This window comes from Melopsittacus undulatus, chromosome 16, assembly GCF_012275295.1.
Source record: "Melopsittacus undulatus isolate bMelUnd1 chromosome 16, bMelUnd1.mat.Z, whole genome shotgun sequence".
NCBI lineage: Eukaryota > Metazoa > Chordata > Aves > Psittaciformes > Psittaculidae > Melopsittacus > Melopsittacus undulatus.
This window is the reverse complement of record NC_047542.1, coordinates 3,666,316-3,681,590: the sequence shown is the minus strand read 5'-3', so window position 1 is coordinate 3,681,590 and position 15,275 is coordinate 3,666,316. Positions and strand designations below refer to the sequence as shown.

The 15,275-nt window shown below is 44.7% G+C and overlaps 1 protein-coding gene across 17 annotated transcripts; it reads left to right on the top strand.

Annotated features, from left to right (window-relative positions):
- Window positions 1-124: 124 nt before the first annotated feature.
- Window positions 125-15,210, top strand: NFYA (nuclear transcription factor Y subunit alpha). Of its 17 annotated transcripts, XM_031043465.2 has the most exons (12): window positions 1,472-2,035; window positions 2,326-2,441; window positions 2,631-2,752; window positions 4,368-4,454; window positions 6,633-6,779; window positions 8,051-8,182; window positions 8,804-8,909; window positions 9,339-9,505; window positions 10,309-10,482; window positions 10,856-10,957; window positions 14,338-14,413; window positions 14,805-15,210. In XM_031043465.2, exons 3-12 carry the CDS (start codon window positions 2,678-2,680, stop codon window positions 14,891-14,893), a joined length of 1,155 nt encoding a protein of 384 aa, XP_030899325.1. In that variant the 5' UTR covers window positions 1,472-2,035; window positions 2,326-2,441; window positions 2,631-2,677; the 3' UTR covers window positions 14,894-15,210. The 17 variants fall into 17 exon arrangements, with proteins under 17 accessions (XP_033925600.1, XP_033925598.1, XP_033925599.1 ...); XM_034069709.1 differs by lacking the exons at window positions 1,472-2,035; window positions 2,326-2,441 and adding an exon at window positions 125-243 and having other exon boundaries at window positions 4,371-4,451; XM_034069707.1 differs by lacking the exons at window positions 1,472-2,035; window positions 2,326-2,441 and adding an exon at window positions 125-243 and having other exon boundaries at window positions 4,371-4,454.
- The last annotated feature ends 65 nt before the right edge of the window (window positions 15,211-15,275 follow it).

Sequence of the window (15,275 nt, the reverse complement as noted above, 5' to 3'; positions counted from 1 at the left end):
GGAAGGGGCGGGGCCGCGCAGGCGCAACAGCCGCGGGTGGGCAGTGCCCGGTGTTAAAGGAGGGAGGGGCCACCCGGGGCGTGCGCCGTTGTGCGCAGGCGCCGCCCGCGCCCGCCCCCGCCTTGGGCTTTGTTCGGGGTTGGACGCCATTTTGCGCGGCGGCCGAGTCTGGCGCTGATTGGGTTTCGGGGGCCCGCGGCGGAGCCAATCAGCGCGGGGCCCGGACCGGGGGAGCGCGGCACGGTGAGCGCGAGCAGCCAATATGGAGCCCCCGAGCGCCGGGATTGGCGGGGCCCAGCGGCCAGTCAGGAGCCCGGGCCGGGGCTCGGCGGCTGCGGGGCCGGGGGGTGCGGGGGGGGGGGGGGGCACCGGGGCCTGATCCGGCCCGGGGCCGCTGGGATGGGAGCCGGTAGCGCCCCGCCCTCCACCGGCCGTGCGGGGGAACGGAGCCGTTAACGGCTGTGGCAGATGGGCCGCGGGCTACTCCTTCCGTTCCCCGCTGTGAGCCGAGGGCAGGACGCGGCCCCCTCCCGCCCGGCCGCCGAATGTCGCCGGCCGCGCTGCTCTCCGTGGGGAGGAACCGGCTGCGGTGTGCGGTGAGGAGCACGGGGCCTCCGCGCTGCCGCCGCCGGGCAGGCCTCGGGCTGAGGGCGGCCGCCCTGGGTTGCTCCCGCAGCCGGGAGTTGGGTGAGGTGCCCCGTGGGTTGTTCCTGCTGCGCTCACGGTAGCACAGGGCCCGGCATGGTCGTCGCGCTGGTTCGGTCTTGGTGTGGCTGTGCTGAGGGAGCTGTTGGTTCATGCTCTGTAGCCTCGTGTCTGTGTGTGTGCAGGTATGAAGTACGCTGGTGGAACACGAGGGCACTGTCAGGCAGCTCAGGGCCAGGGAGGAGGCAGTGGCTGAGGATGTGTCCTGTTCCCTGCAGTGCATCACCTATTCCTAAAACTGGAGCAGTAACACTGGTGCTTTGTGTTTGAATGAAGGGAAGTAGGGCTGGGGCAGCCTGGACAAGAGAAGGCTCCTGAAGGGGAGACCTGAGAGCAGCTCCAGTGCCTAAAGGGGCTTCAGGAAACCTGGAGAGGGGCTTGGGACAAGGGATGTAGGGACAGGCCAAGGGGAATGGCTTGAACCTGCCCAAGAGAGGGGAGACTGAGCTGAGCTCTTAGGCAGAAGCTGTTCCCTGGGAGGGTGCTGAGGCGCTGGCACAGGGTGCCCAGAGAAGCTGTGGCTGCCCCATCCCTGGCAGTGCTCAAGGCCAGGTTGGACACAGGGGCTTGGAGCAGCTGCTCCAGTGGAAGTGGTCCCTGCATGGAGCTGGAGGAGCTGTAAGGTCTGATCCAACCCCAGCCAAGCTGGGATTCTAAATAATCCCTGTAAAATCTGTTTGTAACTTTGGCTGGTGGCAGCCAGTGCAGAGAGCTGGGGTTTCATCCCCGACCATATGTGAAGCACACAAGACAGCAACTCAATACAGGGTACGTGAAGAGCTATCCCCAAGCCCTGGTGGGCCTGTGCTCATGTGCTGGTTGTGGTGTTAAAGAAGCCAGAAAACTTTTGGCAAACAGCTTTTGCTGGCCTCCTGGGCTTGCTATTGAAATACATCCCTGAAGAGTGGAATGTGGAGCTGTCTCCTGCCAGGCCTGTAGTTGGTGTTAATGTGGAAGACACCAAGAGAATGTAAAATCCTTTTGTTTTCTTAGGCTACGGTGAGGAGTAAGGTGATGGAAAAGTGATGCATTCTTAAGACACTGAAGTACAAAGGATGGTTTAAAGAGCAGGAAGCATGAGAGGTGGCACTGCAGCAAGTAACCACAGCAACTGTTACAGCTAAAGTTGTGGCTGGGTTTTGTGTGTGCTGGTTTGGGAGCCTGGGGGCTTTGGTGCTCTAGAATTCCAAGATTAAAGTTGCAGGCTCCTTTTTGCTAATGTAGCAGGTACTTGTTCAATCATAGCATAAATCAAATACCTCGTTAAGAGTAAGTGTGAGAGTTCTTCCCTTGTGGATCAACTGAGAAGTAATGTGAGGGAGAAAAGGAGGTAATGGAACTGAGTGTTTTATTTCTGCAGTGTGTTTCTCATATGTGCAGGCAGGAGTCCAGGAGCTGGGAGGCAGTAAAAGGCTGGGGGCAGTGAGAAGTCTGCTGCTTATTCTCAAACATAGGAAAGGAGGAGGAGGAGAAGGATGGGGAGGGAGTGCTGTGTAGATGGAGGAGGAAAGTTTTGCTTTGCTTTGTTGGGCTCCTGAAACACAGCTTGGTTTTACATCTGAACTTTGTACTTGGTGAGGGGATTTAACCATCACATCCCTCTCCTCCACCAATATGCAGTGCAGGCATCAGTCTACAACCCAGAATATTCAGACTCGAGGGGTAAAACAGGAAGAAGAAGAGGCTCATAGCTGCTATTTCATGCACTGAAGATAACTGAGAGCGTTGAGATTGAGGTACTTTCTGCTTCTTGTTCAAATGAGCTGCTCTTGTGATGCCAATTGTAGCTCTGTTACTGGGTGCTTTGGAAGAGGTGGTTTTGACCTCGGTGCCAGCAGATGGTTTGCTTTTCAGGCCCTGTCAGGTAACAGTAACCTTCAGACCTTGGCACAATAATCACAGGCTTTGTTTACTTCTCTTGCCAGATACGCAGGCTGAGGTGTGCCTTCCACCGTGCTGGAGCTGACCCGCTATGGAGCAGTACACGGCAAACAGCAACAGCTCCACAGAGCAGATCGTTGTGCAGGCTGGCCAGATTCAGCAGCAGGTATGGAGGGTGGAACGGGTGAGCTGGTGTGCTCAGTGCTGTTACACATCATCTTGTACTCAAGAGTTTCGCAGGACCAGCCAGATGCTTCATGATACTGTCTGGATGTGTGTTTGCCTGGCTTTAGCCACCTAATCTGCGGTCACTGATCTGACTCAAATCAGAGTAAATGTAAAAATTACTTATTAATAAAGTTGCAGGTATACAAGCTACCAAATTTCATGTCAGTGGGAGTTTGCAAACTGGTGGTGACAGGAGGAAAGTAACAAATCCTCTCTGAAAATGGAGAAAATGCAGTATTAATAGAAACAGTCTGGTGTCCACAGGGAGCAATGTAGTTCCCCCCCCCAGTTTGAAATAGGTTTTGTTGAAGCCCGTAGAGGCTTTCTCAAAAGGAGTATTTGAGATCAGTCATTTCAGAACTACAGGTGGATCAGAAAGAACACACAGCACAGGAGTTGCAGCAAGACATGTAGCTTTGGATGAATTCATCCTTCAGAAAGACATTTCTAGTTCATGTTCTAATGGGCAGATAAGAAAGGCCAGGTTTTTTTAAGGGCTTCTAGATCTTTCCTGTTAAGCTTCACCCATTCAGATACAGTAACACATTTTCAGGTGAGCTGTGCTGCTGCTGCTGCTGGATTTTGTTGTATCTTCTGTTTACTGTAGTTCAAGGCAAGGGGCATTTCTTACTTTGTTGTGCAAATGAATAAGTCACTGGGTGATGTTTTCAGTGAGATGGGCTTTACTTTGCCACCAGCCTGTTTGATAGCAGGGGTCAGCTTCTCCCATTGCTTTTAATTGAGATTTTTAGTCAGAACAAGAATGTACTTGAGGTTAAACATAAAGAGTTATCAAAAATACCTGCTTCAGAAGACATATTTGAGTTTTTTGACACTTTGTAGATGAAAATGAGGTAAATACATGCTGTGGCTTGTTTCACTTTTAGTACAAGCTCTTAAAGCCTGGATTGTGTATGACATGAAATGTTTCTCTAAAATACAATATTTAACAGGCTTGTTGTAGTACAGCTTTTAGTAGAGAGATGTCCTTCATCTCCCCAATGCTAACACAGTTAACACAGATATTTTGGGACTCTTACTAAAGAGGCTAAAGATAGAAAAGGCTTTTAGATTTAACTGCTCTTGCAACCTCTCAAGATTGTCCTTCAAGGTCAGCATAGGAAGACATTGATGTGGGGGTGACATAGATGAAGCCATGACTGGAGTCACCTGTGCTGCTGCTCTGTGCAGGAAGGAATTTATGGCCTTCATTGTAACAGTCTGCCAACAGTCTGGAACCCCTCCACAGTAAGAAACATGGGCAGTGAAAGGAAGAGTGAAGCAGAAAGGCAGCAGTCTGAAACACTGAGGCTGAGAGGTTAGATTCTGCACAATAATCTTATGTCTTTGTAAGCTGTTCCTGTTTGGGATAGTGAAGCCTGTATGCAGTTTTGTTAATATTCCTTTCTCAGGTTTGCTGAACATGTTCACATTCCTTATGTTCCAAGAGCAGTGTGTATGAGTTTTAAATTCACCCTCTTCCAGCAAAGTGTCGTTGTCTTGTTGGAGCTGTGCGTTTCCATGTTTCAAGCTATTCCTGTTCCTATTCCCAGCAGCAGGGTGGTGTCACTGCTGTCCAGCTGCAGACTGAGGCCCAAGTGGCATCCGCCTCAGGCCAGCAAGTCCAGACCCTCCAGGTAGTGGTGATCTCTCTAATTGTGTTTGTGAGCACTGCATGACTCTCGCCATCGCCACATATCTAATGCTGTGTTTTCGCCAGGGTTTGAAAGAGGAACAGGAAAATTGGCTAGCAGTAGTATCAGTGCTTTATGCTAGGTGTAGGGTTTTCCATGGAGAGCTTTTCCGCATGCCAGAAACCCTGATGCATCTAGGAATTCTGGCTGCATATTCTGAAAGTGAACAGTGGTTGAAGTGGGACTTAAAAGATGAAAAACTCACCAAGATGAGGAGGTACCAGTTAAGAACATAACTCAAAGATTTCCTGTAGTTTCAGGGAGATGAGATTTCTGATACCCACTGTGAGTAGTTGTGTTTTCACTACAGACAGGGAGGTGGTAGAGCTTGGAGAGTGAAACTTTCTCATCTGCGATTAAAAAGGGCACCTGAGGACAATATTGGCCTCAGTGAGATGGAGACATCTGATTTCTTATTTATGTGTGACCAACACAGGGAAACCCTGAAGTGTGTATCCTAAACTGGAAAGAACAGCAAAGTAATTTCAAGCCCTGGTTTGTTTCAGTGTGAAGTATTTTGTGTCTTGCAAACTCCATTTCATTAGCTCATGTCAGAGGCTTTAAAGGAGCTGAGAAATCCTGCATAACTGCAGCACAAGTGGGGCATTTCTCACTCAGGATTTGGATTTTGTTTGAATTCTTCAGAGGGAGTTCCAGGAGGCTGGAATGGTCTTGCCAGGTATAAAGTTGAACACAGCATTTTTTATGTTCAGAGTTCATCTGTAAAGCTGGCTGACATGAATTGCTTGGGTCATTGTGGCCTCCTGGTCGACCTTATGGGCCCCCTTTCTGTTTTGTTCTTTTTCCCCCTGCTCGCTCTAATACATTAACAAGAATCCTGGAATGAATCATTTTTGTTTCTGCTTATTGGATATTGTACTGCTGACTGTGCTTCTCTGGCTGCCATGAGCATGTTTATCTCCTCCTCTTTATGTTGTAATTCAAAGCAAGCACTCCTGATGTTTGTTAGGGACTTGTATGCTACAGGCTGAGGAACAGAACAGTGGTGCAAGGGGATTGGGTGACCCTGAAAGTCACACTTTTCTGTGTGGGGTGTTGATCATTGAGGTACAACCGTAGTTGCTGTAGTGGATGCGTTACTATGTAATTCACTTGGGTATATGAACTATGCAAAGCTTTTAGGGGTAGTTCAGTGTGTGCTGGAGCTCTGTGCTGATTGATGTTCAGCCTGGTGTTCTGCAGCGCTGAGTACTGTAGAAAACCCAAGAACTCAGTGAGGTTTAATCAGGTTTTTTAATCATTATTAAACAACTGAGAATGTGGCCAAGAGTGATCACCTGGTTCCTAAGACTCATTCCACGTTTAAGCCATGGAGCTATGGTATTGGCAAAGATAGATTTTGGGAGCTTAGCAGGTAAGGGTGTTTAAACAGAGAAGTTTTCCCCTTCCTTTGCTTTTCATTGGCCTGTTTCATAGTCACCAGAGACATACCTGATCTCAGTCTCCAGAGACTCTTATGCTGAGTTTACAAATCCACTTGTAAGCCTTGTTGGGCCAAGTGGCAGCTGCTCATTGTCTTTCTCTGTTCCTTCCTGAGCTACATTTTGTGTTGTTACATTCATAATTTGACTTAATACCCGTGAAAAGGTTCTCTAAGAACATCCCACACAATGTATCAGTTAGGAAATGAAAATGTAAGCATGTAATTGGGGAGAGCTGAAGCTACCTCAGAATCTCTGTCAGAATGGCTTATGTAGAGCTTTCTCATTAGGAGCTCCAATTAAAGATTAGCAATAGTGATGTGAATAGTGAAATCTCTTTTATTACCCTTTGCTCTTGGGCTGTGCATGAAAGTAGTTCTTGTGTCGGGAAAATTTAGCTATGCTTTTCATGCTGCATTGCAATTAGACTTGGAAGTTTTGGGTAGACTGCAGGAGAAAAGGATAATGTACTAAATCCACTAGCACATCATGGAAAAGAATCTAGAATCACCATCCAAGATACTTGATGGTGATTGTGAACCTGGTTAGTGACTGTTGCAGTTTCTCTGGTGACCGCATTAAAATAGGTAAGCGTTGAGCCTCCTGTGGGAGCCACCTCTGTCTGTGGCTTCAGGTCACCAGACCTTTCATTGTTGTGTTTGCTTTTTGTCCCTTTTCCCAGGTCCAGGGTCAACCCCTGATGGTGCAAGTAAGCGGAGGCCAGCTGATCACATCAACGGGCCAGCCTATCATGGTGCAGGCCGTGCCAGGGGGTCAGGGCCAGACGATCATGCAAGTCCCTGTTTCTGGAACACAGGGGCTGCAGCAGGTGAGATAAGCCTCATTTTATTTAAGATCAACTGGAGAGAATGAACTGGGATGTTCTCACCTCATCAGATATTGTATTTGCCTCTTGAAATAAACTGGGTAAAGCTGGTTGTTCTCCAGCTGTGGATTTGGCAGTGAGCTGCATGTTAAGAATGCAGTGGAAATGCTTTGTGTATTTGATTTTTGTATTTTGTGGGATGGTGCAAACCTTTTAAATGAGATCCATTAAAACACAGCTGGAGTTGGTTTGGGGGTTTTGGTTTGGGGCTTGTGTTTGTTCTATTCTAACTGGCCCTGACAGTGTACTTGTGATCTGGTGCCTACTCGGTATATGGCTCGGAAAGATGATTAATTGGTTGATTGAAGAAAGCTTCTTAAAAACGACTCTTGTGCTTGAGTTCATTTAATACACGATGGCTGAAGGTGAATTGAAACTTCCCTGTTGCACAGAAGGTAATCCTGTAGAAGGTGTAGATGGATTTTATTAGATTACAAGTATTTGTAATACTTGTCTAAAAGATGATTTTTGAATTCAAACAGGAGCTCACAGTGTGTTCCTCAGAAGCCAAGGGAAGAACTGTAACAGTGGCTTAATGAAAGTGTTCTAGTGACTTGAGACTGGGATTTAGGAATCGAGCTGAGCACAATCCAGGAAGGCATCTGATGTCTCGGTGTTTTGGAAGGTTTATTTAGTGTTTATTTAAAATCCCTTTTGTTGAAAACCAATATATTTTGTGTAAGGTTCTTTACAGTCTGCTTGGTGGAGGAAAATCTGTAACTGAAGCATCAGCTTCAACCCGCATTCCAGTTCCTCTTTTTTAAAGTAAGAAATATTCCACACTGGTGGAAGGACTTCTCTGCAAAGCTGAAGGCAACTTTATCTATGTCCAGAAGGATTTGAGTATGCTGGATAATTAACACTTTGCAGATTTCTTAACTCTTAGTCCTCTTTCACCTGACTATTACTATTCCTGGTTTCATGTAAATGACTTATTTCTTTTGACCGTTTTATTGTGTGAGCAGTGGAGAACTGCTGGGGTATAATGACACCAGCATATTATGTTTCCTCTGTTCTGCATGATTGTGACTGCTGTGTCACAGGGAGGAGTAAAGTAAAACTCTTCATTTGAAAATGGAAAAAAAGGAAGAATCAGTGGTTTTTTTTTCTTTGCAACAGTAAATCATCCTCAGAGATGATTTGGTAATGCTGAGGCCAAGGAAGGAGAAATAAGAGGCATAGTTAATGTTCCTTTCTGACTCTTTCTTCCACAGATTCAGTTGGTCCAGCCAGGTCAGATTCAGATTCAAGGTGGGCAGGCTGTGCAGGTACAGGGGCAGCAGGGCCAGACCCAGCAGATCATTATACAGCAGCCACAGACTGCAGTTACTGCTGGCCAGACACAGGTAACTGCACCAGCATGAAAGGGTTTTCTTGAGAGGAACAGGGAGAGAAACTTGGCAAATGACTTAAGATGTGGTTAAGAAAAAAGGGGGAAAGGCATTATTAATATGGAGAACTTGAGAATAAATTTCATGTTTTTGTAGTGTTTTCATACGTAACTCTGGGGCAGAATAAGTAGATTGCATGTTTTTATCCATTGTGTTTCTGTACTTTATTGGTTCATGGTCGGTTTTGTCTATCTGTTGCGATTTGACAACATGAAGTATCACTAATATCATACTTGCGCCATTTGTGATGTAGTCCAGTCATGCCTGGGGTTTCTGCTGGTTCTTCTGTTTAGGACCAAAATTAATAGTTCTTCTTTTAACATAGTAAGACAGGAAATGTAGAACTTGTTTCTTGCAATATTAAATATGACAGTGTTAGAAAAAGTATGATACATGTGCTTGAGGTGTTTTATCTGCGGTTCAGTGGGTTTGTGCTCCATCCTATTTCTTGATGCTGGTAATAAAGCAAAAGAAATAGATGCCTGAAACACCTTAAGCACCATGTATTAATTCAGGAATTGTAAAAGCCAAAAAGTGAGCAATTTGTAAAGTGACTGTGTTTTTTGTTTTGTTTAGACCCAGCAACAAATAGCAGTTCAAGGACAACAGGTAGCACAAGCAGCTGAAGGCCAGACCATAGTCTATCAGCCAGTTAATGCTGATGGAACCATTCTCCAACAAGGTATGAGTTTCAGTGTGAAGAGAGTCAGGACTTCTCAATAGCTCTGCCATAGGTGTTTGTTGCCTTGTAATTACTGTCAAATAAAACACTGAGTTGCAGTGCTGGGGGTGCTCTGAGTGCAAACAAGCTCTTTGGCAAGGGCTGTTTTCTAACAGAATAGAAATGTGTTTGCTTTTACACCTTGGAGTACACACATCTTTCACCTGATGTTGGGATTACTGAGCAAATAGGAGTGCAAAGAATAGGAAGTGTGAGGACCAGGTGATGGAATTTAGTTAATAACTTGCAATGCTTTTCTGGATCTTTTTGCATGCTGTGGAAGGATGAATGAGTAACAAGCAGAAGTGGGACTAATGGTGTTCCCTTCTTTTTGTGTGCGTGTTTTTGGTTTGTTTTGGTTTTGTGTTTTGTCTTTTCTTTTCTTAAAAGTGACAGTCCCTGTTACAGGCATGATCACCATTCCAGCAGCCAGTTTGGCTGGAGCACAAATTGTCCAAACGGGAGCCAACACCAACACAACCAGTAGTGGACAAGGGACTGTCACAGTAACGCTGCCGGTTGCTGGAAATGTTGTCAATTCAGGTGGAATGGTTATGGTATGTACTCAGTTTTCCATTGATATTTTTAAAGGTTTGAGCTTTCAAGATGCCTGTACACAAACTGTTGTCTGAGATTAACATCACCTTAATACCGTCAGTCTTCTCAGTAGCACTTAGGATTTAAACCAGAGAAGTTTTGAGTTTCAGTGGCCTGTGCCCTATTGCGAGCTGTGTATTCTGTGCTTTCTTTCTCCCACAGCAGATTGAGTTCAGAAATCTAGAAACTGAAATTCAAAATAAGTTGTTAACTGATAAATAAGGCTTAAAAAACGTGAATCAGCTCTTGCTGGTTTTGAGGATTCCTTAGTATTTGTTTTTCTGATTCCTATGAGGGCTTTTCCTGCCAACCCCTTTGTAGTGTGAGGCCTTTTAACTTGCATTCTGCTCTTCATCCCCACTAGATGTCAGCAGCTCTATGAGTAATCCTTAACAAATTACCATATAAATTAAGTGATAACCAAAGAGAAAGGGGAGCAGTGAGCATGTCCTGTATGCTTAATTGTACAAGAAGCAGTAGCATGGTTGTAAATTGTATATCGTATTGAAATTTTACCATTATTAATAGAAAATAAAATCCCTAAGCATGACTTACGAATAATTGATTTCTTTAAATCTGTTCTTATTTGTTCCACAGTTTAAGGACAACTTTATTACTCCTTTTAATTGAAGTAGGTGCATTATCTAAACCAAACCCAAACACTTTCCATTTTAATGTTCATGGGTTTTCTTCTTTAGTTATTTGTTTTTGCATTCACGTTATGTTCTGAGCTACAAGCACTAACCCCACGTTCTCTGTACAGATGGTACCTGGAGCTGGCTCAGTACCAGCTATCCAGAGAATACCTTTGCCTGGGGCAGAAATGCTGGAAGAAGAGCCCCTCTATGTAAATGCCAAGCAGTATCACCGGATCCTGAAGAGGAGGCAGGCACGTGCTAAGCTTGAAGCAGAGGGGAAAATTCCCAAAGAAAGAAGGGTGAGAATATAACTCTGGTCTAATAGAGGGTTGCTTTATGGGAAAGGCACAGAAAACCACTTGTGCTGGAAAAATGAGGACTAGAATCTTAGTGATCTTCAGTTATTATCTTTTATTTTTTGTGTCTTCAGAAACTACGTCAGAGTAATTTTAAGTCACTTGGTGGCAGTAGTGCTTCCTCTGCATGCTTCTGATTGCTGAACATGACTGTAGCTGCAGTGCAAATGGGCATTTACTGTTAACGCTTCATCTTTGGGGAAGGGGGAAGGATGGGGACTGGGTAGGCTTTTCTAGCAGTCAGGAATTTCCCCTACTCTGAGTGCTGAACTAGAGATAATGGGCTGGTCTCATTGCCTGCTTCATCCTGTTGCAGAAATACTTGCATGAATCTCGGCATCGCCATGCCATGGCCAGGAAGAGGGGAGAAGGTGGACGTTTCTTCTCACCAAAGGAAAAAGACAGCCCGCATATGCAGGTTGGTGGTGTTTTGTCTGCTCTTTGGACAAGTGCTGCTTTCGCTTCTTTAGAATATGCTTTGGGAGTGTCTTTGTACTGTTCTGTTTGTTCTTTTTTGGGCTAGGCTGCTGACCTTGTTCCCTTTCAGGCAGTGTAAAGAAACAACTGTCTCTTGTAGAGAGCAAGTGTCTATTTGCCTTGAGTAATTAACTTACTGTAATAGTGATAGAAATGTATTCACTGTGTCGGACAATCGGAGAAGGCTGTATTTGTCCTAAGAAATACAGTCTTTCTGGTTGCATACCAGACCTATGTTTTTAGGACATGAATTAAAAGTAGAGAAACCTTATCTGCATCTGCTGGAAACTTAGAAGTTGGGAATATCTGATTCCTAGCTGCATGTTGATTGACATAAAAAGTGCATGACAGGTTTTCAAAGGAAGGGACACATAGAGTAGAATTAGCCAGTTCTGTTGTTGATTAGTGCTTCAGAGCAGTGCTGTGGCTTTAGCAGAAGATTTCCTTTTCTGAAGTAGAATCCTTCCCAGGTACTCAACCTGTACTAGGTCTTCTTTATCACCAGAAACAAAACATTAGCAGGAACTACTAAGATTTATATATCCCATTCTCTTACACTGGCCTGTAAAACCCAGGAAAAATATGGCATGTTCAGAGATCAAGGAGCGTCAGGAATATCTCCTCTTGATAGTTGTGCATGCTTCTCTGCTGTTACAGGAAAATACTGATGTTACAACCTGGTATGTATTTTGTATCTGTAGGATCCAACTCAGACCAATGAAGAAGCAATGACACAGATGATCAGAGTGTCCTAACTGCTGCTTAACGAAAAAATATAACTGAGTAGGATTCCTGTCCCCTCTGCAAGTCTCTCCTCTCTTTCCAGTGTATCAAGCGAGTCTTTCAATGGGACATTCACCATATCACAGCCCATCGTTTTCTACAGAACAAGCACCACGTTGTCAGTACGTGGGTTGGGATTTTAACTGCAGTTCACTCAACAGAAAAAAACACTCAAACTTACTGACTTTCTTGGTATACTCTTCTGATCCAGCACAGGGATTTCAGAGGCTGAGTAGTGCTCATGCCTTTGTTTTCCTTCTTTTAAACATCTCTTGCATTAAGATTGGCCATAGGTGTGAGTGTGCTGCTGACTCAGTGATCAGCAATAACTCTGGCATGCTGAAGCAGGGGCAACAAAGACTTCTTGGAGTTATGGCCCTTCTGTACAGAGACTTCCTCCAGCTTCTAGCAACCAGCACCAATGTGGCTACACCACACAAAACTCCTTTGTTTTCCTGCAGAAACTTGTCATTTACATCCACTCCTTACACCTTTGGACTTCACTGTCGACTGGACTGTTCCCTGTTGTTGCATCTGCACTTCTGAACTGGCAGAAACTGAAGGGGGGATTCTTTTAAGTTCCACCTTGTAAAATATGTAAAAACCAAACTCTTATCTGGGAAGAGTTCAGCCATCTAATCACCATGATAGAAATATTTCAAGATCACTGCAGGACTTGTTCCAAGAAGTAAGATGGGAGGGGGATGCAGGGATAAGGATTTAATTGGTAACAGCAGTCACTGGATGGTTTTTGGTATGTTTGTTGCCAGTAGTTGTTGCTTTGGAAGAGAAGTGGGTGCTAGTATAGAAACATTTAAAACTTCCAAGTGAGTCTCTTCTAAAGGATTCCTTCTAACCTGCCCATCCGGTGCATGGTTCCTCCAAAAGACAAAATCTGCAGTCTCTGAGTGATAGCACTTGACCATCTCTGTGATGGTGTTTCTTGATGTCTGTTCTAAATCAGTTCTACAATTCTCTCATTCTACAAGGACTGAGGGATTTTATGGCAGCAGAAGCGTCGGGCGACCTAACTCAGCTCATCCTGGGGTAACTGAGGAGCTGTTAAACACAGGAAGGCAGATATTGATGAACCTTTCAGGCTTTTGATAGACTGCCCTCTTTAAAGAAAAAACAAAGTGGCACTTAGAGGAGTACTTACATTTAAAAAAATGGATTATTTTTCATGACCAGTCACTGGCTTCTGCCCGAGTGTCCTGACAAAACCTATCTTGAATTCCACAGCTCATTATGGATTTTAAGCTTGCTCCATTCTTACTGATTTGAAATTTGGCGATGGAAGCTGTGGTTCATAAGCATTTTAACGGGTGATGTTTGCATCTTTCTGTCTCCTCCCATCATGCGTGAGTTCTAAGATGCTCTGTGTATCACCTGCGTTCTGCAGTCCCATCTCTTCTAGTTCTTGTGGTCTGTTCAAACACAAAACTGCCAGGAGTTAAGCATGGGATTGGCAGTATTGCCAGGCATTGTCACTGAGGAGGTAGTGATGAACCAAATAGGTGAAGTTGGAGCGGCCAGTATGGGTTTGAGGAAAGCAGCCAAGGATGGGTGAGACTGGTTTAAATTCAGTGAACTCTGTTTTCAGGTAAATGCAGCTTGAAAAATACAACCCATTTTATTTCTTGTCCCCTCTGTTTTTCACATTCACTTAAAGCTTATGACTAAGTACACAGTGGAGGACAAATCAGCAAGTTGTAGAAGACTGAGAGGATACAAAAAGACAGAGCTTTGGAAAGTCTATTTACTTTAGATAAAAAAGAAAGAGAAATTCTGAACCTAAGAGTGTGAGAAGGTGGGAAGCAATGCAAGAAGAGGGAGCAGAAATGGCAAGCAGGCAATCTTGGAGGAAAAGCATGTCAAGACACTAAGGATGACAGCATTTAGGTCAGCCACCCGTGGATGTACATAGCCAGTGAAAGAACACAGAGATGCAGATCTGGCATTTGTAGCAGGCAGCTGGATTTTCTAAGTGGAGTTCAATTCATTTTCCTGAGGCTTTAGTGCCGTGTTCCTGCTCTTACCACTGCTGACATGGTGAACTGAGGCTGAGGAGGAAGCTTGGGCACACGCTTGGCACCAGCAGCTATGGGAGGTGGTGGCCAGTTCTTGACAGGCCAATAAATCTGTTCATTTTGTCTTAAATTATATGAGTTACCTAACACTCTGCTCACAAATCTTAATGTTGGGATTTTTTCCTAACACTTAAAAGGCATTTGTTTACCTCCATTGCATTAATGGCATCTTTGGTGCCGTTGGTTGCTTCTGCCTTAAAATACTTGCCCAATCTGAGCACGGTGCTTCTGTTCTTCAGTTGGCGACTCTGAAATCCTCACCCATTCAGGAAATACGTAGCTCTCTTAGGGAAGGACTAACAAGAAATCAGCTTTATTTGAATTTGCAGCATTATTGTAAATATTTTTTAAGCGCATCTGTACAGTTGGTCAGTGGAATACTCATGTGCTGGAGGTTTATTTCTGTGCTGGAGTAAGACAGCCTCTCCATAATGTTTCTGCTCTTCAGGTCACAGCTGATCTCCATCCTGGAGAGCTCCTTCTGAAAGTTGGAAGTCAGAGAAGCAAGAGTATTGCTCTGACAGGTATTTTTTTTAAATGAATAATTACTTCTTTTCTTAATGAACTTGTAAACTTCAAAGCAGCTAGAATGTTTTTTCCCACTAAGCTCTTCTATATAGGTTTTCTGACCCGTTGTTGTAGAATGTGTATTAAGACCTCTGCATTTGTGTTACATAGGAAGTCTTATTGTTAATACTTTCAATAGTGATGTGAAAGCCTGAGTGCGACTGTCCTGTTTTTCCTTTGCTTTGGATTATATGTATCACTTCTAAAAGTAGTGTTTGCTTGGTGAGATTGGAGTTACCGGTCAACACCATGTCACCAAAACTGCTTTCTTTTCCTGGGTAAATGGGTTAAATTGGAGACGTCATCAAGTTCAAACCTCTCTAGTAATTCAATGGGAATTCTTTGTAGATTTGCTGCACTTGAGGAAAACCTCCCATTTAGGAGTGCATAAAAGAGAGGATAAACGAAGAGGCTCGGGAATGATTGTGGTTGATTGACCCAGAGAGCACTGGAGTGGCGAAGCGATCAAAAACCAGTTGAATGGGAATGTGAAGAATGGGGTTTGGAGAACGGTGCCCAAGCGATGCCACGCGGCTTTAAGGCTTTGCATGTTAAAAGGGGGCGAGAAGAATCTTTGTGAATGAGAGTGGGGAGGGTACTGAAGTTAATGAGACGTGAGGCAAAGTTTGTATATAGTTAAAAGTTTATAATTTTTTTTTATATAATGCATTTTTTCAAGTGTATTTCGGTCTTTAATAGATGCAATTGTAAGTACTGTGTACACGATCCAGCTAATAAAAGTTTATAAACCAAGCTTTGCTTCTTTTTCAGACAAGCGGCAGCAGTGACAAAGGGCAGGGCAGGCACTGCTGAGGAGCA

Coding starts and splice junctions, on each gene's coding strand:
- NFYA (XM_034069705.1), top strand. CDS start 2,678: ATGGAGCAGTACACGGCAAACAGCAACAGCTCCACAGAGCAGATCGTT. Junction 4,455..6,632: donor AAGTCCAGACCCTCCAGGTA/GTGGTGATCTCT, acceptor CCCTTTTCCCAG/GTCCAGGGTCAACCCCTGAT. Junction 8,183..8,803: donor TTACTGCTGGCCAGACACAG/GTAACTGCACCA, acceptor TGTTTTGTTTAG/ACCCAGCAACAAATAGCAGT.